Raw genomic sequence first — 22,254 nt, 5'->3', positions numbered from 1 at the left:
GTGGTCATTCCCTGACCTTTCTGCATCCTCCGTATTTGGTGGTGATGGGCTCGAACCCTGGTCTAATCAAGAAGCATGTGCTATGCACTGCTGCTCCTTCCCACCTGGCTACGGAGGTGCCTTGAATCACATGGGGCCACTTGATGACAATGGTTTAAACATTGATAACCCTGCTCAGGTTGCTGACAAACTGAATAGGTATTTTGCATCTACATTCATACATGAGGAATTCTTTAGGGAAGGGAATGCCAGAAGTTTATCAAACAAAACAAGGAGCTAAATGATCTTGTGATAACAGAAAGGAAAGCAGAAGAGTAATAATTGTTGTAGCTGAACATAAAAAAGGGTATCTGGGTTGGGTGGTATCTATTCAATTGTGTTAAGGGTTGCATCAAAGGAGGTAAGCAAAAACTTAGTCATAATTATGAGAGCATCCTTGGATTCAGGGAAGGCCCCTATGGACTGGAGATGTGCAAATGTGTCCCCAATTCACAAAGGGAGATCAAAAGGTGACATGAGTAAATACAGACCTGCTAGCTTAACATCTGTTCTAAGCAAAATAGTGGAGTCACTGGTTAAATAAGTAATACAGGACCATCCAGACAGGAATGTAATCATACTGCAATCACAACATGGATTTATGAAGGAGCAGTCTTGTCCGAACAACCTGATTGGATACTGTGAGGCATGAATGCAAAAAAATTATTTTGATATCATATACTTGGATATCGAGAAGGCTTTTGATATTGCTTCACATAAAAGACTGCTGTACAAACTGGAGAAATGTGGCATTAAAGGCAAGTTACTGATATGTATAAAAGGATGATTGAGTGGGAGAAGACAGAGAGTGGTTATCAATGGGCAATGCTCTTTGTGGACTAATGTTATTAGTGGAGTCCCACAGGGTTCAGTGCTGAGCCCATTGTTGTTTTCTATATTTATAAATCATACTGATGAAGGTATGTCAGGCTAAATGTTCTAAGTTTGGAGGTGATACAAAGGACAGCAGGAGGGTTAATGACAGTAATCAGATTAAGCTGATGCAACAAGGTCGAAATAAATTAAGCTAATAGGCTGAGAAATGCCAGTTAAAGTTTAACATTGATAAATGCAAAGTACTGCATCCCAGATTAACAAACCAACTGTGTGGTACTACAATTAAGGCAGTGTAAAATGAAAAAGACCTGCGGGAACTATGCAGTCGGATATGAAGTTCTCTGAGTAGTGCAGCTTTGTTAAGGTCTCCAGGCTGCCGGGAGTGCTCATAGAGTTTTGTCAATGATAAAAAGGAACTTTGCTAGCAGAGATAAGGTGATTATCCCTTTGTACAAGGCCATGGCTAAGCTGCATCTTGAGTAATCATACAGGTTTGGAGGACATATTTTAGGACAGATGTAAATCTGCTGGAATGGGTGCAGAGAAGGTAAAATGATATTAGTTAAGGGGAAAAGGGTGTTCTTATGTGGCAAGGCTTCAGTTTTGCAAATTGCAGCATCAGACGAGGCACCTGCGAGGTGATCTGACTGAAATGTTTAAGGCTTTGAATGGCTTGAGAAAATTCAACACTGATAGCATTCTTCCTCTTATTGAGACTGCACATATGAGGGGGCATAAATTCAAATTGAGGAAGAATGGTTGCAGAATAGAAATGTGGATGTTTGCCTTCAGCCAGCAGGTGGTTGATTGTTGGAAAAAACTTCCATCTGTCGTTGTGAAAGTGGGTAGTTTGAATAAATTCGAGGAAGAACTAGATATCTTGGGTAAAGGATGGGTGAGGTTGGTATTATTTTTATTTTATTTATTTATTTTTTTTTTTTTTGCTGATGCTCTATAAACTGGAATTTTTGCATTATTTGTCTCTACTAATACTAATAGTTATCTTCTGGAACTTCATCTAAGTCTAAGGAAACTTCCATCAGTGGCACATCACCACAATCTCTGGTGTAACATTATTTTTTTATATAATTTTCCAATTTTTCTCTTTTCCTTTTGTTTCTCCTCCCTCCCCACTCTCCAAAAGCTCAGAGCCTTGGTGCCTTGAGCTGCACCAACTGCACTATAAGATAATATACCATTGGCTTCCAATTATATATACAGACAGGGGTTCAGTGACATCCTTTAGCTGCCTCGAAATGGATCCATCAATTTTTTGCACTTTCTTCCTTTTAAAACCAGGTAATTTTTCCTCCAAAGCTTTTTAACTTATCAGAAATTCATTTAATTGTGAATCCTAGTAACCTCTAGTGACCTTGTAGTTGTTTGTGGGTTAATGGTTATAAACATCTTTTTAGATTATGTGATAATTACATTATAATTCTAATATACATTTATAGTATTTTTTCTTTAACTGTAAATAGTTAATCATAAGCAATTAACCATGCATAAAATTCATTCATTTCATTCTGTACTTTGTGAAATAGCATAATTGCTACAAAAAAAAAAAAAAAAAAAAAAATCTTGTTTATCAGTAGTTTTTATTTCAATTGTAGGCAATATACAGATCTCACTGCTGTCTTGTTGGATAATAATCTATTCAAACCATTTGTAATTTAGATATTACAAAAATGTTTTTAGATAAATAAAAAGTAACTAGTAATGTGATTTAAAATGTGAGTTATGTAATGAAAAATGAATTATTATCACCTGGCTGTTGTTGTAGTCCTGTTAACATCACAATCTCCTGCATCACTTTGTACACATACCATCTGATGGTCATCGGCTGTAAATAACAAATAAGCTCTTTTCACAAATTCATATGGAGAATTAAATAAGTAAATACATCATTAGAAAATGTAGCTAAGGGACAGAGTAAGGAATGAAGTTATAATGACATAGATTTTATATAAATATAATATCAAGTAAAAATAAAATTCAAAATTTGCATAATATTTTGTAAATTTTATTTATGTGCCTTGCTCTTCCCATTTTTTTTTATAAAATTTGTGTGATTTATTCTTCACTAATTAGTACAGTTTAATATTTAGCAAGAATTTTAAAAAAATATTGTCTCTCAATTAATTGGCAGAACTAAATATTTGGATTCTGTGTGAATAAACACTTAAAGCAAGTTAGCTGCAGAAATATCTGAGAAAAAAAGCAACGTATAATAAACAAAGCTTTGGATGGTACCCACAAGCACATGATGCCAGATGTTAATATTTTACATTTAAATTTATAAAATAAAGCATAAATGCATGCAGTTATCTGGCTGCACTACATAAAATTCAAGCTGAAAAGGGATCATGCAAACTTGCATGTTCATAAAAAGTTAATTGAGTGCTTTAAAATTTATCATAAATTCATGACTTAAAAAAATAACATTTTCATATATATATTTTTTTTTCATACTGATTTTGAGTACCAATAGTAATTTCAAATAAATAGTATATTCTCACATTAATATTTACTTTCATATTTAACACTTTAAAAGTGATAAATATGAAAGTAACTTTCTAGTTTATTTATAGAAAAATATTTCTAGAAATAAACTACATAAACTTTAATAAGAATATTTTAAACAAGAAAAATATGTTTAAGATGATCACTTTTTATTATAGATATATATATTACATTAAAATTAATCTTGTAAGAATAATGGGTACTTGTACATAAAAGACAAAATGCTGATAAAACACAATATTAAAGTAAACCAACTTCCTTTCTATATAGAATCAGAAATAAATATGGGTATCTTAGGCTACTTCAAACGTTTCAACAACCTCATCATAAAATAAGCCTTTTTTGGCACTCTAATCAAAAAATATTTATATAATTAACAAATTTTGCTAAGCACAGACTACATCAGCAGCAGCACTTTTTAAATGATTAACTAAAGATAAACAATATAAACCACACAGAGAAACATAAATCTGGCAGTTACATCTGCAATGACTGTTGAATGATAAAACAAAAAAGCTTTGCACAGCCAAATAAAATATAAGTTGCTGAATTAGCTTAAAACCTTTTTCTGATGGACCATGGAATTTTAGGTAATCAATGATGACATCTTCATCTGAATCCACAGCATCTTCCGAGTCAAATCTTTGCACTAAGTCCCTATTATCTCGTGGTGCTGGGAGGAAAAATAAAATAAAACTAATAAAGAAATATATGAAGAAAATTTTAGAATATTTGTCTTGAGGTGTGTCGGTGTTTTTATTTTTCATTCTGTATTAAAGTAGCAAATTATTTTATAAAGAATAATTAGATGCAACCATCAATACTAAAAATGTTGTTATTAAAACTGCAATGGCAGTACTGTAGTCGAGTGGTCAAGTATATGTGCAGAGTCATGCACACTGCACTATAAATTTAATTTACAAAATTATGGTAAATTTTTCATCAGTCACTGTACTATAATTGAAACCCCCTCTGACTGTTCCCATCAGAGTATAAAGAGAAAATTTATTTACCATTAGTTTTAATTACACCATCAAACAATATATATATATATATATATATATATATATATATATATATATATATATATATATATATATTTTTTTTTTTTTTTTTTTTTTTGGGTTAAAATCTTTTTTAATGCACTTTTTCTGCCTGTTACGAAAATAACTTCAAAATATTCCTATCACATCATATTTTTGAAAATTTTCATTATTTTATATTAAAGGCTGGACTTATATGATGGAAGAATAAATTACAACTGCATTTGAAAATTTTCTTTTCCTGAAGACTGCCAACATTTGTTGGCCTTAAATCATTAAGGGTTATTAACAACTCTAGGTGACACTTGTTACTGTGTGACAGGTCATGAGATAAATAGTGCTATGCCACTGGCACATTATTATACATGTATTAGATTTCTAAATGTGAAATTAATGATTTATATTTAACATACAACTTTAAGTCAATTGTTTTTCTATAATTCATCATAAGCGAATGAAATATTTATTGTGCAAGAAGTGAAATATCATGTCTGTGTGTTAATAAACTTCAAAGTTTATGTTCGTTGCAAGTATGTAACTGAGCAGCACAAAGGAGCAATTTCTTCTATGATTAAGAAAGCTTATGATCTGTAAAATAGGTGATCAAGGTAAATCTTGGATCTCATATATCTATTGTGTGTGTGTGTGTGTGTGTGTGTTGTGCAATGACACTTCAAGGATGACTGAATGTAAAAATTTAATTAATGCCAATGATATGATAGGAACAATCAGACCATTTTGAAATTGCTACTTTTTTTTTTAACTAAGGCTGTTGGCTTTTCATCTTAAAGCAAGAAGTTTCAGTACTTCAATCTGCCTTTCACAATGTGGACACTGGCTCATTCTAATGATATGCCAATTCCTAAATATCCTTAAACATGGACAAATGGAAGTGTCCAACAAGAATAAAGAATACTGAAGTGAGTCAATCCCATTTGATTACTCAAGTAGAACTGAATGATCTGATTCAAGATTTAAATCATTCTAAAAGTCAAGCAGATAGATTACAGGGCACAACACACAACTATACATCTGGATATGCCAAACCAATTTAAAACAGTTTTTCTCTATGATAGGAGATTTCATTTTCTGCAGTGACACTGATGGTTTAATGTTATGTTATTTGGTTTTTAGGAGCATTAGCAATTAGGGCCATATTGCTCCGGGGATATGTGGTGGTCATTCCCTGACCTTTCCGCATCCTCTGTATTTGGTGGTGATGGGCTCGAACCCCAGTCTAATCAAGAAGCGTGTGCTATGCACTGCCGCTCCTGCCCACCTGGCTACGGAGGTGCCCTGATGGCTTAAAGGAGGTTCTATTTCACAAGAATAATGATAAAGACCAGAAGCATTTTACAGACTCATCAAAATGCAGTTTAAAGGATGTGCTGTTATATAATGGAAATAGCTACCCATTCATACCAGTTGGATATACTATGGCCATACTATCCTTTTGAAGGAAACCTACAAAATATGGTATCCTCCTCAGAGAAAAATTAATTACATGATATAACTGGAAAATATGATCTGTTGCACTTTACTTTATTTCAAAAAAAATTGTTTCTTTTAACGGAAGAGAAGGCATGATGTTTGCATTATGTTAAGACTTGGTCATCTCAAACAGCATACATTCCTGCACAGAAGGATGTTCACCATCTGCCACTATTTAATAGGGAAAAGACTTTATTGCCTCCTCTTCATATCAATTTGGGCTTAATGAAAAACTTTATAAAAGTGATGCATAAATAAATAAGAATGTAGTCAAATAAATTTGTTTCCAATGTGTAAAAAAAAAATTCAATGACTTGGTGCAAAGATAAAAGGGTGAATATTCATTCACCCTTTTATCTTTGACCTCAAATCTTTGATGTTAATGAAAGACAACTCTTCTGATGACATCGTCAATATTTGAAAAAAAAAAAAAAAAACCAGCATGGAATGCTTTCAAAGTACTCTGCCAAAACTTTTTAGGAAATCAAAAATCAGAGATTAGCAAGCTATGAGGAGCTTCTTCACAAGAATACAAAGAACAGTATTATTTATAATATGTATAATATGAACTTACAAACTTCATTCTAGAAATTTACACCTTAATTCCCTCCTTGAACTTGTGTAATGTCAGATGAACATGGGAAAAGACCAGGACATTTCTTGCAAGGAAAAATAACATTAGTAGAGGCATATGATGCAAGAAAGCAAGCTTATGCAGCATCAGCCAAAAAAAAAACCACTCACATTTCACCCCTCTGTTCGATTGAAATACCTGTCCAGCTCAGCCTTAAATTAATTTAGTCTATCGACTTCCACAACAAAGGATGGAAGTTTGTTCCACCAACCAACTACCCGCTGGCTAAAGGCAAACTTTCGCACATCTATCCTACATCTCTCTTTCCTCAATTTGAATTTATGCCCTCTCGGGTAATTATTCTGAGCAAGAGGAAGAATCCCATCAGCACTGAGCATGGTCAAACCATTCAAGGCTTTATACACCTCAATCATATCCTCTCGCAGGTGCCTAATTTCCAGACACTGTAATTTGCAAAATTTAAGCCCTTCTTCGTAAGAGCAACCATTTGTTCCATTCACTAATCTTGTTGCCCTTCTCTGTACTCATTCCAACAGTTCCACATCCTTCTTAAAATGAGGCCTCCAGACCTGTATACAGTACTCAAGGTGTGGCCTTATACAAGGGGATAATCATCTTCTTATCCCTGCTAGAAAAATTCCTGTATATCATTGACAAGACACTATGAGCTACTCTTGCAGACCATCTGCACTGCTCAGAAAACTTCATATCTGCCTGCACAATAACCCCCAGGTCCTTTTCATTCTCTACCACTGTCAGTATAGTACCACAGAGTTGATACGTTGCTCTGGGGTTGCTGTTTCCCATATGTAGTACTTTATATTTGTCAATGTTAAACTTCATTTGCTACCTCTCAGTCCATCTGCTCAGCTTTTCTAGATCCTGTTGCAGCAGCATACCATCATTAGTGTCCTTAACAACCCTGCCAACCTTTGTATCATCTGCAAACATGGACATTAAGCTTGATATACCATCATCAATATCATTTATAAATACAGAAAACAACAGTGGACCCAACACTGAACCCTGAGGGACTCCACTAATAACATTAGTCCATGATGAGCAGTGTCCATTGATTACCACTCAACCATCCCTTTATCCATAGCAGCAATTTGCCTCCAATGCCACACTGCTCCAATTTGTTCAGTAGTCTTCCATGTGCAAGAGTATCAAAAGCCTTTCTAAGATCGAAATATATGATATCAAAGTTATTCCCTGCATCCAGTTCCTTTGTGACCACATCATAGTATCCAATCAAATTGGTCTGGCAAGACTTTCCCTTAACAAAACCATGCTGTGTCCGAGCTATAACTGAAGTCTTGTTTAGATTATCCTGCAGTGCTTCTTTAACCAGTGCCTCCATTAATTTTCCTGGAACAGAAATTAAACTAACAGGTCTATAATTACTTGTGTCGCCCTTTGATCCTCCTTTGTGAATTGGAGTCACATTTGCACATCTCCAGTACATGGGTACCTTCCCCTGAGTCCAAAGAAGCTCTCATAATTATGGCTAAGCATTTGCTTGCTTCCTTTACGGTCTCCTTTAATATAACTGGATAAATCCCATCCACTCTGGGTGCCTTTTTTGTTTATCTTCAACAATTTCTCCTCCACTTTTCTCTCAGACACGAAGGCAAGTGGAGTCCAAACATGCTTGCTGATTATTGCTAGACTTGTCAGGGAAGCCAGAGGGCCAACATGCAAGTAGAAACTGGGGCTCAAACATTTTATGCTCATAAAAATTCACATTTTGTTAAAGCATGTTAAATGACTTTTTAATAAAATAGTAAAATAAAAATGTTAATTTTCTAAAAAAGACATGACACTAAAATTTTAAGATCATATTCATGTCTGCCACTACAAAATACATAAGGACAACATATTTTATTATGAAGAAAATACAAAAAAGATTAAATTCATTGGCCAGTGTTAAATAGGCCATTTGCATATTATGTAATGAAAAGATATAGAAACAAATTATGCAATTCAAAATTACATACTCGTATAGTATAAGGATGCCACATGATTCTACTGCACCAGCCAAAAAAATAAATAAATAAAAATAAAAAAGGAGACAAGAAAATAGACAAATTATGCACTTCCTTTCTCCCAAAGATAGTTGACCTATGAATTTCTTCAAATTGTCAGCATCAGTCACCTGTGGAGGCAAACTTGTTCCAGTAATCAACAATTCACTGGCTAAAAGAAAATTTTATACAATCTAGTCTAAACCTCTTCTCCTGTAATTTGAATTTGTAACCCTTAGTTCGGGAATCCTTTATAATTAAAAATTTGACTTCATTCATTTTACTAACCCCTTTCAGAGTCTTATTAATCTCAATCACATTCCCTCTAAGGTGCCTGGTTACCAAGCTCTGTAGCCCACATGATCGAAGTCTTTCCTTGCACAACTGTTCTTTTGGCAATCTTATCATGCGAGTTGGCCGTCTTTGGACCTTTTCAAGAAGCTCAATGTCTTTTTTTAGATGTGGTCTCTATACTTGAATACAGTATTCCAAGTGCAGTCTTACAATTGCCTTATACAGTGGTATTATGACCTCCCCATTTCCACAGGATACTGTTCAATAAATTACTAATAGGACACTATGGGCATTCCTGGCTGCCTGTTCACACTGCTCAAAGAACTTCATATCTGCCTGTATTATTACTCCCAGATCCCTTTTGCTGCCACTTTTCTGATCATTCTTGAAGTCTGTTCAGGTTCTTGTTCTAAAGGAGCACTGCTTGGCACTAATCATTAACAATGCTCCCAATCTTTACATTGACATCACATCCTCTACCTCTTCCACTCTTCTTTCTAATTTTCATTAGTGCCGGTGTCACTAATGAAAATCAGAAAGAAGAGTGGTCCAAGAATCAATCCCTGGTAATCCCACTTCTGATGTTACACCAATCTGAAGAATATCCATTAATCACAACCTTCTGCCCTGCAGCCATCCTAGAATGCTGCTAGTAATCCCTACATGTTCCAGCTTATATAATAACCTTTGATGAGGAACTGAGTCAAATGGCTTGATAAAATCCATATGTAAAAATTATTCACAACATCCAGCTAATAAGTAACTGTATCAAAATAGCTTACCAAGTTAGTTAAACATGATTTTCTCTTAACAAAACCATGTTATGTATCATTTGAATGCCATTTCCATCTAAATGTCCCTGGATTGCACTCTTAATCACTGACTCCAAGATCTTCCTTACGAATGACGTCAGAGTAACTGGTCTGTAGTTACCGACTTCACTCTTAGAACTGACTTTATGTATTAGTGATATGGTGGCACTTCTCCAATCCAAAGGAATTTCTCTCCTGAGTTCAATTATGCCTTATAATTAACTTCAATAGTTCAGTGCACTCTCTGGCTGCCTCTTTCAAAATTATTGGGTATATGGGTATTATTGGGAAGTGACTTTATGTATTAGTGATATGTTGGCACTTCTCCAATCCAAAGGAATTTCTCTCCTGAGTCCAATGATGCCTTATAATTAACTTCAATAGTTCAGTGCACTCTCTGGCTGCCTCTTTCAAAATTATTGGGTATATGCCATGAACTGCAGGAACCTTACTTGCCTTTAGGCTGCTTAAAAATTTTTCTAATAAATAATCTTCTGAAATTTCAATATTGTTAATTTTGTGCTTTCAGTTACACTCATCACACTGTCTCCCCTCACCATGAAGAGTCTATTGTCAGTAAAGACTGATGCAAAGTACTTATTCAATTCATCAGCAACAGCTGGGTTATCTAAGACTTTCCCACATACCCATTACACAAGGGTCCAATCTGATTCATTTTCTTTTTCTTTACATTCATATACGTGAAAAATCCCTTGTTCATATTCCTTGCTTTCTTAGCCCATGCTTTTATATATTCAGCCTTGACCACCCTAACCCCTTCTGTGGTACTATTACAGATCAATTTATAGCTGTTTTAAACTTCAGTAATTTTCATCCTTTTATAACTTTTCCATGCCATATTTTTCCGCTCAATTAGACTCGTCATTTCCATATTCATCCATCTTGGCATCCACTTCATGCTATATTTTCTTAAGAGTATACTAGGGGGCTTTGCTCGCCAACTCCTGCACATGCTTTTCTACGTAAAATGTAAAGGTATGACAGAGTAAGTCAAATCTTTTCTACTTAAAAGACACCTGTCAAAATGCACTGATCGATATCTAAGCAGGAAATGACCTATGTAATTATTTACCTGTGCATTTGTAGTGAAATAATTTCCCTGCCCACTTGTACCACATGACCCGCATCCCTCTTCTCCCATTGGCTACCCAACCACGTGGCATTCTCAAGGTTGAATAAATATCACTATGTAATTATTTACCTGCATTTACATAGGTCACTTAGGAAAAGGCCTTTTGCTTCGGGTTCCATAATGCATGAGGAATATTGTTGCATCCAAAAGAACAGGACTAAAATATTTATAAACTATACAAATATTTTAAATATTTACAAAATACTGAACTATTTACAAATATAGAAACTATATTGGGACAATGAGTCCCTTCATCAGCTGACATTAATATACAAAAAACGTTACAATGGAACATCAAATGATGCTGGGCATAGTCATGTATTAGACAGTGAAGCACATGCACAAGGTTGGTGAATGTTATGGAGGCAGTTGTATTGCAATGCATCCCATGCTCTACATTGTCAACAGCAAGTGTCTACATGCTCTACATTGTCAACAGCAAGTGTCTGATTCTACCCAGTAACCCATCTGTGTTACTTCCATTTAATGTTCACCAACCTCATGCACGTGCTTCACTGTCTAATACGTGACCATGCCCGTCATTGTTTGATGTTCCATTGTAACATTTTTTGTATATTAATGTCAGCTGACAAAGGTCCCAATATAGCAGAAGTATGATTGTAAATAGTTTAGTATTTTTTAAATATTTTAGTTTTTTGTAAATATTTGTATAATAATAACATTATACTAATATACTAGCATTATGACACACTGATTGAAATCTAATCTGGAAATCCCCTATGTAATTATTTACCTGCACATTGTAGTGGCATAATTGCCTGCCCTCTTCTCTCACTGGCTCGAATAACTAAGTAATTGCTCCCCTCTTCTCCCATTGGCTCAGAATAATTATCACTAGGAAGTAAACTTTTTTAATGTATAGAGAGATATATGTTCATAGCCTCTGATTATTGCATTGGAGGCATTCCATAATTCTAATATATTTGCCTTCTCTCTCTCTCTCTCTCTCTCTGCAATCCACCCAATTCATAGATGCCATGTAGCTTCTTAAGCTGTCATAGTCCCCTTTACTGAAATTAAAACCCATGCTTTGACCTTTAACTACTGCAACACCTTTCTTCATCCTCCAACTAATGACTGCAAACCAAATGGTTCCTCTACTGTAAACCCTATGATGTAATCTAAACTAGTTGTCATTTAAACTAGTATAAACTAGTTTTCTATAGCTACAGCAATCTTAAAAGATGATAGGATGTAAACATAAATTGAAAACCAAGTGAACTGAAAACCAAATGTGCTATTAAAATCCTTTAGAGAATTTACGACAAACTTGTACAAAGGAAGTATGAAAATTAATGCTAATCAAATTAAACATCCTAAAAGCAAAATGTGCAACTTTACATGACATCAGTCAGCTTCAAGTCTGTTTAGATGTAAGGATACACTCAAATGTTTTGATATATACATGCGACACAGCCACAAGTGCTTTGAAGTCAATATAATGTTTAAACAGCATATTTTACAGGTTATCTTGACAAAAATACTGAAGATGAAATAACTTCGCTGTGGCAGTGAAGTTCTTTCATTTTTAGTTTAGATGTTTGCTCCTCCACTTTAGTGACAGCAAAATTTTAATTTTGCAGAAGTGGAGAAGTGGAGGAACAAACATCTAAGAAACATCTAAGATTCTTAGATATATCAGTAATAAAGAGATTTTAAAAATTGTAATTGTAGTGATTTGCAAATTTCCTATGAACTGCATTTCTTAATTTCAATTTGGTGAGCCAGAGGATGCAGCTCACCTTTCATCAGTTGTAGTCACATTTCAAATACTTAAAAATACTTAAAAGTAGGAAAAAATAAAAATTTTATTAAATAAATTTCAAAATTTAAGCTTCAAAATACTGTTTATAATTTTATTGATTGTTATAATTAAATATAAATTTTAAAAAATATTTTCTTATTACACTTAAATGCTGCACTTTAGAGTTAAGTAATTTTTGGAGGAAGACACCACTGCTTCATCATTATGCTGGACTGTTTTACTCCTTGGAACAAAATACTATAACATTAAACTAACCCTTTCAAAACTGGCTTAGAAAACTGACATGCTAGCAACCAAGAAACATGGATTCTCAAATTGAGCAGATTCCCCAGCCAAATTTCATTCAACCTATGAAGAGTTTCCATTCATTCAATAAAAAATATGAAATAATGTATTTTTCTCAGTAATTAACAGAGAAATATAATAAAAAAAAATGAGGATAAGACTGCCAGGTCTGCTACTACAGACATCCAGATGGTTGGTTTGGTGTGGTTGTTGAGGAATAGGGTGGGGGGGGGGAGATTTGTAGGTTTTACACTGACAAACTTCTATACACACTGATAAAAGTGATAAATTATTTAATGTCCTCATTACCTGAGTGGGCTACCTTAATTCTAATAAAATCAACAGTTTTATTTTGCTTGCACATTCATGATGGTGGGACTGTTAATAACCCTGGATATAACCCCCAAAATGCTATACCTAGTATTACTTAGATAGTATGAATCAGAGCTGTAATACTCAATATGTTCTACGTTGATAATAATATTAGTAAATTAATAAGAGGAGTTTACCTCAATATAGTACGTAGAACACTTCCATATGATACCCTCCAGAAATTAAAACGGAAAAAACGAAAAAAATCGACAACTTACCGGTACATTAAAGTAAAATATAAATAATCAATTTAACACAATTCAAAATCAATTTAATTTGAATTTTAATTTATTTAATTTGAATTTTAATTGTTTTAAATTGATTTTGAATTGTGTTAAATTGATTATTTAATTATTTATATTTTACTTTATACCGGTAAGTTGTCGATTTTTTCGTTTTTTCCGTTTTAATTTCTGGAGGGTATCATACGGAAGTGTTCTACGTACTATATTGAGGTAAACTCCTCTTATTAATTTACTAACCTAGTATTACTGGAGGTGACCACCCAAGTATGAATGAAGCAGGGATTCAGGTGCAGTGTCCACACTACACAGAGCAATAACATTGCTCTGTGTTACTGGACATACTAAGTGGTAGGCAGCTCTCATTAACTGGTGCAATACCACCACATTGCTTATTGGCGGCTCGAAGTTGAGATCTATGTTTAGTCTCCAGAGAAAAGCTCCAGAAATCCCATCTCTTTCATTGTGGTGCAATATCATTGATGTCTTTTGAAGTTCTGGTGGGCATCACAGTGAGATCCAATCTTCCTTACATTTCAAAGGTAAAAATAGTTTGCAGGCCAAACACTAGATAGTCCACCTGACCTAACCTATTGGAAACCCTTTATTATGCATCTGGATCAGATGGTGCATAATCTCACTTGTTTTATTTTTATTTAAATGTGCTAAGGCTATTCAAGTTAAGAATGATTCAAATTGCAATTTGCTCACATCCAAATCTCCAGGTTCATTTTTTGCCCCTTCCCCAAAGCTTACAGCAATTGTAAAGCAATTATTAATAATCCAAACTAGATTTTGAACAAGCCAAGAGCAGAAAAATTGCTTCTTGCCCAACCCCTATTCTCATCTCTGTTAAAACTTGATGGTTCTATTGCTTCTACAGCTAAAGATGAAGCTGACCTAATAGCATCCTACTTTTCTTCTTGTATTGTCAATCTAGGTAAAGCACCTCCCACCATTCGCAGTGCACTCCATCACTACTTTCTGTGGTCTTCAGTCAAAAGGATGTCAGAAGAATTTTAAACATTATCTTGATGCCAAGAAAGCTCCAGGTCCTAATGGAATTTCTCCACTTGTTCTCAAAATCTGTGCTCCTGGAGTGACACAGAACAGGAATAATCTTGTTCAGTCACTCATTTAAACTTCGTTATTCCACTGGTGCTTTTCCTTCTGCTTGGAAATTCGCTCATATCCAGCCAATTCTTAAAAAGGGTTACAAATCTCTCCCATCCACTTATCACTTTATTACACTTACATCTAATTTTTCCAAAGTAATGGAGAAATCCATTAACTGCCAACCTCTAAACTATCTTAAAACCATCAATGATCACCAATATGGATTTCATCAGTGTCAATTCACTATTTTAAAAGTTATAAACTTTTGATCTACAACTGAAAAATATATAAAATACAACTTTAAAAAGTATTTGAAAATTTAAACATTAAATTTCTCTTAGCCATAACATTTAGAAATGATAACTACCTATCTGGGTGATATATTTTTTTTTTTTTTGAATTTCTGTAAAATATGTCAACAATGACTTGAATCTGTTCTATGCTACTGGCTGATCATTCACACCTCAGCTTATCATTCCCCTGGGCCAGTTAAGCATTTTCATTCAGTTCAATACAAATATTTTTGTTGTACTTTGCTTCCTTTGAACAACAGTTATGTATTTCAATTTAGCTAGCCAGAAGGTGCAGTTTACCTTTTTATCAATTCTGGCCATGTTTCAATTACTTTTTTTTCAAACAGAAACAAATAAAAATTTAATTAAATAAAATTCAAAGTTTATGCACTAAAATACTGCTAACAATTTATTTTATCTTTTGTATAAATTGTTATTAACTTTTAAAAGTCCACTTGAACTTTGTGGACAACCTGTATAATGAAAATTTAATCTTATTTTTATTTTTACAAATTGTAAAAGTAATAATAATTGCCTCTTTATGGGGTAGTAATTGTTCTTAATGAATAAATACCATAACCATAATGGAATGATCAGTGTGCAAGTAAAAAACTATGAACTTGATACAACATAAAACAAAATATTCTTTGACCTTCATCTTGTAAACCATCTGATCCTGTGTCCTACCACAATGTAAATGTGTAATTTATTATTATCTACAGTATATAAATTCAGGAAGGGGGTGGCAATACTATCTGCAACAGACAGGATTTTATCAAAATACCAATTTGGGCCATTCTTTTGGTGCTACTTTAAAAAAAAAATGTATATAATAACTGCTAAAAACATGTTCGTTCTACAATTAACAATAATTATAATAATGGTTATTAAGTTGTACAATACTTAAAAAGGGCTATTTATTGAATTTTTAGAATGCTAATTTTGATAACCTACTTCAAAGAAGGATAAAAGCTATATGGAATATATATGTATACATTCCTTACTACCTGTTAATAAATCCATTGCCAAGGCAATTATACTAATCCCTAAATTAATTCCAGGCCCACTGTGAGATACTTAAACTGATCCACCCCTCTTCTTAAACTTTTTAAAAACCATATCAATCCAGACATTGAGTTCCATGACTCTTTAGACATTCACTCCCACTGTGGTGGTGGACTTGAGGGTATTATTGGCACTGCTAAATGATCCACTTTTTTTTTTTTTTTTCTTTCATGTTAAGCATTGCAGTGGCACTGGTCCAGGCCATGCAGAAATGAAAGGCACTAATAAAAATAGTTTAAAAAACTGAAACACTAGGGTGCATTTGGCATTACACACAGTCACACAGCACAATTTATTTAACCTAAGTACAGAACAGCACAGTATGAAGCAGCTAAAGGTTATGAAGATAAAAATGTGATTTCCATTTGTATTGCAAATGTGCTGGAAGTACAGTATACAGCAAGGTCAACTGTTGGCAACTTATATCATGAAGAATACTGGAAACAAACCTTATACTTTGATAAACTTTGTCTTTTAGATATAGACATAACCTAAGGCACCAATGGAATGCATAGTTTTTTATTTTATATAAAATAAAAAGTATTTTTTATTTGAAGGGAAATTTATTTTATGGTCTATTAGCAACAGATAGTAGTGAAAACCATAAGTGTAATTGTGGTAAAATTATGCAGAAGCAAATTTCAGAATAGAAACTTTCAAGTATTGCTATTACGATTTCATAATATTAGTAAAAACTATTTACTGATTTTAGTCTTCCCCTCCCCCCTCGGCACAAAAAAAATTGTTATATTTTTGTTTCAGCATATTTTTTGCACACAGGTAAAAAACATTCACCATTGATAATCTAAAGTTAGAATATTTTTCTTCCTTAAAATTGGGAACAAAATGGCTTTTACATAAAGAATCTTAAAAATAAAGATATACCATTTGGTACTCCTGCAAGACTGAGTGGTAAACCACAAGAATGCAGTAGCAATGCATTTGAGTGGACCAAGGTTCAAGCTTTCATGACTGCTAAGTATTATTAATGATTGTATTCATCACTGAAATGATTAACTGTAAACTTCACTGATTGAGTCACAATTCTGGTGTATAAACACAACGTAAAAAAGAATAATAATGCAATATAATTGCATTATTATATAAATAAACAAAATTATGATTAATTGAACAAGTGAAATTACAGTTATGTTATAATATTTAACACTTTAATTAATTAAGTTATAAAATAAAAAATTATCAAGTTATTATCAAAAAGCCTGCAATTTTTATATAAAAGCTGCAAGACTTAGAATAACTGACTACCATAACAAAAAACACAGTCATATTTTAAAAATGAATCAAATTCAGTTATTATGAGTCTTTTCTTTATTTCCATTTTGTGTTTATGGCCAATGCTTGCGGAAGATCTCATTACTTCTTATGAAAAACTGGGGTGCAACGTGTTATTGAAGATGCATTTCTTGCACTCACACCTGGATTTTTTCCTGCCAAACTGGAGTGCCGTCAGTGACAAACATGAGCACTTCCATTAAGACATTGCAGCGATGGAACAAAGATACAAAAGCAAATGGAGTGCTGTCACATTAGCCAATTATTGCTGGATGATGAAAAGGGATGCTCCCAAATACATATGAAAGGCAAAAAGATCCCGTGTTTGATACAGGTATGTTCGTAGCTACATCTTATTGCCATATAAATAAAAATATCTTGTATAAATATAAAAAACTACTTTTTTTCAAAACCAAGAGCCAATCTGCCATTTTTAGCACTATTTCCATGTTTAGCACCCCAAAATCTATAAAGTATATTTACTTTCATGCCCATAACAAGATATAACCCAAAATTTGTTGTTCAGTGTAATTTATCACGAAAATGCCATAATGGATTATTTCAATTATGACCATCACTATGATGGAAAAGATCATGTTAATGTTTGCTTAATGTGCTCGGATTCATTGAAGAATGGCCCAACAATGAAGTTTGCTGAACTAACACTGAACAGTAACATATGGGCACTGGAGAGGAACTTCATTGATAATAAAATGGTGACGATGTTCCACTTATCTGACAATTAGAGTATTCATACAGCTGGCAATGAACCTCATCATTTCATATGATGTTCCAAGGCCATCCATGTTCATCCTGGCCTGAAACCAAAGATCAAAATCAACACCCTCTTGAGGATCATGTAGATTTAATGGTGCAGCACATTGATCTTGTAACACACTGTGGGAAGGACTAAAGCACTTTTCGAACTGCTGCTCATGGAATACCTAGTTGTTACAACATTTCTTTGGCACTAATAGACAAGTGTGTCCAAGTTATTGCCATAGCAACAGTGATTTTTTTAACAAAAGCTGCTGGGAGCCATAGACAAAGCACTTATCTTTGATTTCCTTCATTTTATCTCAAAATAATTAATTTTAAATACAAAGATCAATTATTAACCAAGAACTCTATGAGAGGGATCAGCAAGGGGGATTGCTAATCAGCCCTGCTCTTCACTGTCATCTTTATACTTTTTTTTAATAAAAACCAGAAGTTTCTCTCCATACTGATGATGTCCTCTTCACTTGGCCTATACTCTCCAACCAGAAATATCCATCAGTCCTAGCTGAAGAGGTAGTAAGAGTTTCTTCTGCCATCATAAACTTTAATAATTTCAATAATTATCTTACCTCCTTTAACCTGAATTCAGCTTAAAGTCAATATATCAACTTTTCACTAATACTGAGGCCCTTCCATTACCAGTTCTTGTCCACAGCTAGATATTAAGTTCAGTTTTGGAATTTGTTGGAATCTTTTTAGACTCCAAACTCACCTTCAAAATTCATTGAAGATCTCACTAAAATAATATAAAAAAAGCTTCTGACTAGTGAAGTTAGATCCAGTAAACATTAAAAATATGAAGATTAGTTTAAAATATTTAGATATTTTCTAGAATCATGTATGCTGCCAACCTCTAGTCAACGTCAGATGCATCTAATCTAAAAAGTATCTTTGTTTAGAAACCTGGATCCTTAGGTGGGCCTGTAAAGATGCTTATTTTTCCACCTCCCTGTCCAGACCACAGCTTCGATGAATTTAATTTTTTTCCCCTCCACTTTCTTTACTTTCTGCATACTGTTTTGCAGAAAGTAAGATTAACTTCCTGGTGAAACAAATGATAGGAGAATTAGATAACATTTTGGATTTTATTGGAATTAGGGTTCCATCTACCCATCTGCAAAACTCACCTAATTTAATTTAAAACCATAATAGAGTGGTAAAATTTGATTGCAACTTGCCAAAACTCTGCAGCTAATGAATAACCTTGATCTTAATGCAAAATATTGATTGTTTGTTTGTTTTTTAAGTTGTTGGTGCATCAGCTTCTGTGGCCATAATGTGCCTCCCAAAGGTTTTGCATTTTTACTCTGATCCAAGCCCGAGGCGGGATTCGAACCCGCGACCTTTTGGTTGCCAGGCAGGCACTTTACCCACCTGGCTAGCCAGGTCGGCGCAAAATATAGAATATAGAATATATAGAATAAAATATAGAATATAGACAGATTCATTTAAGAAAAATGTGTTAATATAAAAATGTGAATTGTGTTTTCTAAAAACTTTATAACAAATCATTTAAACCTCTCCATTAAACTTCTCCTCTTAATTTCTACCTTGATTTGTTACTTTTCCTTATATGTAAGGGTACCACTAGTCTCTTTTCCTGGTTGATCTTATGTATTCAACTTGTGATTATTATTATTATTATTGCTCTTATATTATTTCTCCCTGATTGGGGGTTCCACCTTGTGACAGGTATTGCAACCAAGTATACAGGGTGGTTGTTGTTATGTCTGGTGTTACTGTTGGTTGAGGACCTCTCTGACTATCCTACATGTGTTCGGGATTGCAACTTTCTGGAGTTCCTTGTAGGTGTTCACTGGGAGACCTATTGGTGCTAAGCTGCTATGCAGGGTCTTTGGCACCATACCGGTAGTTGACATGATGATCAGGATGGTCGTTACCCGGTGCATATGCCACATCTCTTTGAGCTCCTGTCTTAGGTTCCTGTACTTCCTGATTTTCTCCTCAGGGGTTTTCTGGCGGTTGCCAATGTTGGCTATCACTATGTCAATCAGATAGGTATCCTTTCCTTCTTGACAACAAGGGTTATGTCTGGTCTGTTGTGCAGGATTGTCTTATCCATTATTATAGTGCGGTCCCAGTACAGCTTGTGGTTCGTACTTGTAGTACAGTACACTTTCTTTGATCAACTGATATTTTATTATTAATTATTATTATATTATTTATTATTATCATTATAAAACAGCAGCAATGCCTTGGCAGTATTTCCAAAGGTCTGTGAAAGTGTTGCTATTCTATTGTTTTGGTAAACTAGTTTTGCAACGAAGTATAATCTTTCACCTATAGAACTACAGTTCCATCTTCTATCACATCTAAAATGTACATATATTTTACTGGTCATATCATGAGATTGGTTGTACTTTTCATACTGTTTACAAGACTTAAGTGCACCCTAGTGTCATTTTTTAAACCTTTTTTGTGCCTCGCATTTCCACATGGTCTATACACTGTCTCTTGATGATTCATAGTTTTCTACCTTTTTGTACAGTCACTCATCCTTTTCCAAATTTGCATGCTACTTCACTTGCTTTATTCTAATTTCAGAAATATACAAAACAACAGTTAGATCCACTGTTATTTTGTATATTTATCAATGATATTGATGAAGGTATATCAGGCTTAGTGTCAAAGTTTGCAGATGATACAAAGGTTGGCAGGGTTGTTAATGACAGTAATGGCAGTGTGCTACTGCAGCAGGATCTAGAAAATTTGGGCAGATGGGCTGAGAAGTGGCAACTGAAGTTTAACATTCACAAATGCAAAGTACAGCACATGGGTAAAAGTAACCCCAGAGAAACGTACCAACTGTGTGGTACTACACTTACGGTGGTAGAAAATGAAAAAGACCTGGGAGTAATTGTGCAGTCAGATATGAAGTTTTCTGAGCAATGCAGACAGGCTGCCAGCACAGGGCATGGGGTTTTGTCAATAATATACAGGAATTTTGCTAGCAGGGAAAAGGAGGTGATTGTCCCTCTGTATAAGGCAATGGTCAGGCCATGCCGTGAGTACGGCATACAGGTCTGGAGGCCTCATTTAGGAAGGATGTAGATTTGCTTAAGCGTGTACAGAGAAGGGCAACAAGATTGGTGAGGGAAACGAAGGGAGTTCTCTTATGAAGAAAGGCTTAGTTCTGCAAATTGTAGTGGCTTAAGACTAGACACCTGCAAGGTGATCTGATTGGGGTGTATAAGGCCTTGAATGGGTTGAGCACGCTGAATTCTGATGGGATTCTTCCACTTGTTCAGACTACGAACCTAAGGGGGCATAAATTCAAATTGAGGAAAGACAGATGTAGAATAGACGTGCGGAAATTAGCCTTTAGCCAGCTGGTTGTTAATTGCGGGAACACACTTCCATTTGTCATTGTGGAAGTTGATAGGTTAAACAAATTTAAGGAGGAACTAGACAAACATTTAGAGGGAATTTCTTGCAGCACATGCCACTACTACTACATGATCAAAATTCAATTTTGAAAATACCTTATTTAGTGTTTTATTCTGTGCATCACAAAGCTTTTATGCTTCAGTAAATAAAAAAAAAAAAAAAAAGTTGAAACAAAAAAGAAACTCTGATGTATTTGGGAGACTTTCTCGCCTGCTGTGGATCCCTATATCAACTTCTTTAGGGAGGAAAGCTCCCCCAGTAAAGAACCCCTATTTTAGACACTACCTATTCTAAATTTCATCTTTGAATGAGTTATGTTTTCTACCTATAGATGGACAAAAATGACGCAATTTAATTATAACTGCTAGGTATTTTTCAGGAATTAGATTATATGGTTTAAAGGAACAAAACATACTGCACCTCCAAATCAAAGTCTTCAAATATATTTCCCGTAATAATCACAAAGCTTACTGCATTTCTATTTAATCATATTTATATGTTATCTTCTATTTTAAGCCAGATATATATTCAAAATTCTCCTTGATATGCTTTATCTGATATTCTTATAATTAAAGAGTATTAACATTGATCTTTTCTCTTTTTTTGACATATCAGTCTGTGGTACTACACTGACAGTGGTAGAGAATGAAAGGGACCTGGAGGTGGTTGTGCAGGCAGATATGAAGTTTTCTGAGCAGTGCAGACGGGCTGCAAGAGTAGCTCATGGTGTATTGTCAATGATATATAGGAATTTTTCTAGCAGGGATAAGGAGGTGATTATTCCCTTGTATAAGGCAATG

At 34.2% G+C, this 22,254-nt stretch overlaps 1 protein-coding gene across 1 annotated transcript in view; it reads right to left on the bottom strand.

Moving 5' to 3' along the window:
* Window positions 1–22,254, bottom strand: part of LOC150088120 (uncharacterized) — a 1,786,788-nt gene that overhangs the window by 30,829 nt on the left and 1,733,705 nt on the right. The window contains exons 43-44 of the mRNA XM_090370030.1: window positions 3,962–4,072; window positions 2,644–2,719 (exon numbers count right to left, since the gene is read on the bottom strand). Coding sequence (XP_090226156.1) covers window positions 2,644–2,719; window positions 3,962–4,072 — 187 coding nt within the window. The remainder of the gene's footprint in view (window positions 1–2,643; window positions 2,720–3,961; window positions 4,073–22,254) is intronic.

The sequence above is a fragment of the Mastigoproctus giganteus genome, chromosome 3 (assembly GCF_048544385.1).
Source record: "Mastigoproctus giganteus isolate SK-2022 chromosome 3, ASM4854438v1, whole genome shotgun sequence".
NCBI lineage: Eukaryota > Metazoa > Arthropoda > Arachnida > Uropygi > Thelyphonidae > Mastigoproctus > Mastigoproctus giganteus.
This window is presented reverse-complemented; position numbering and strand designations above follow the sequence as displayed.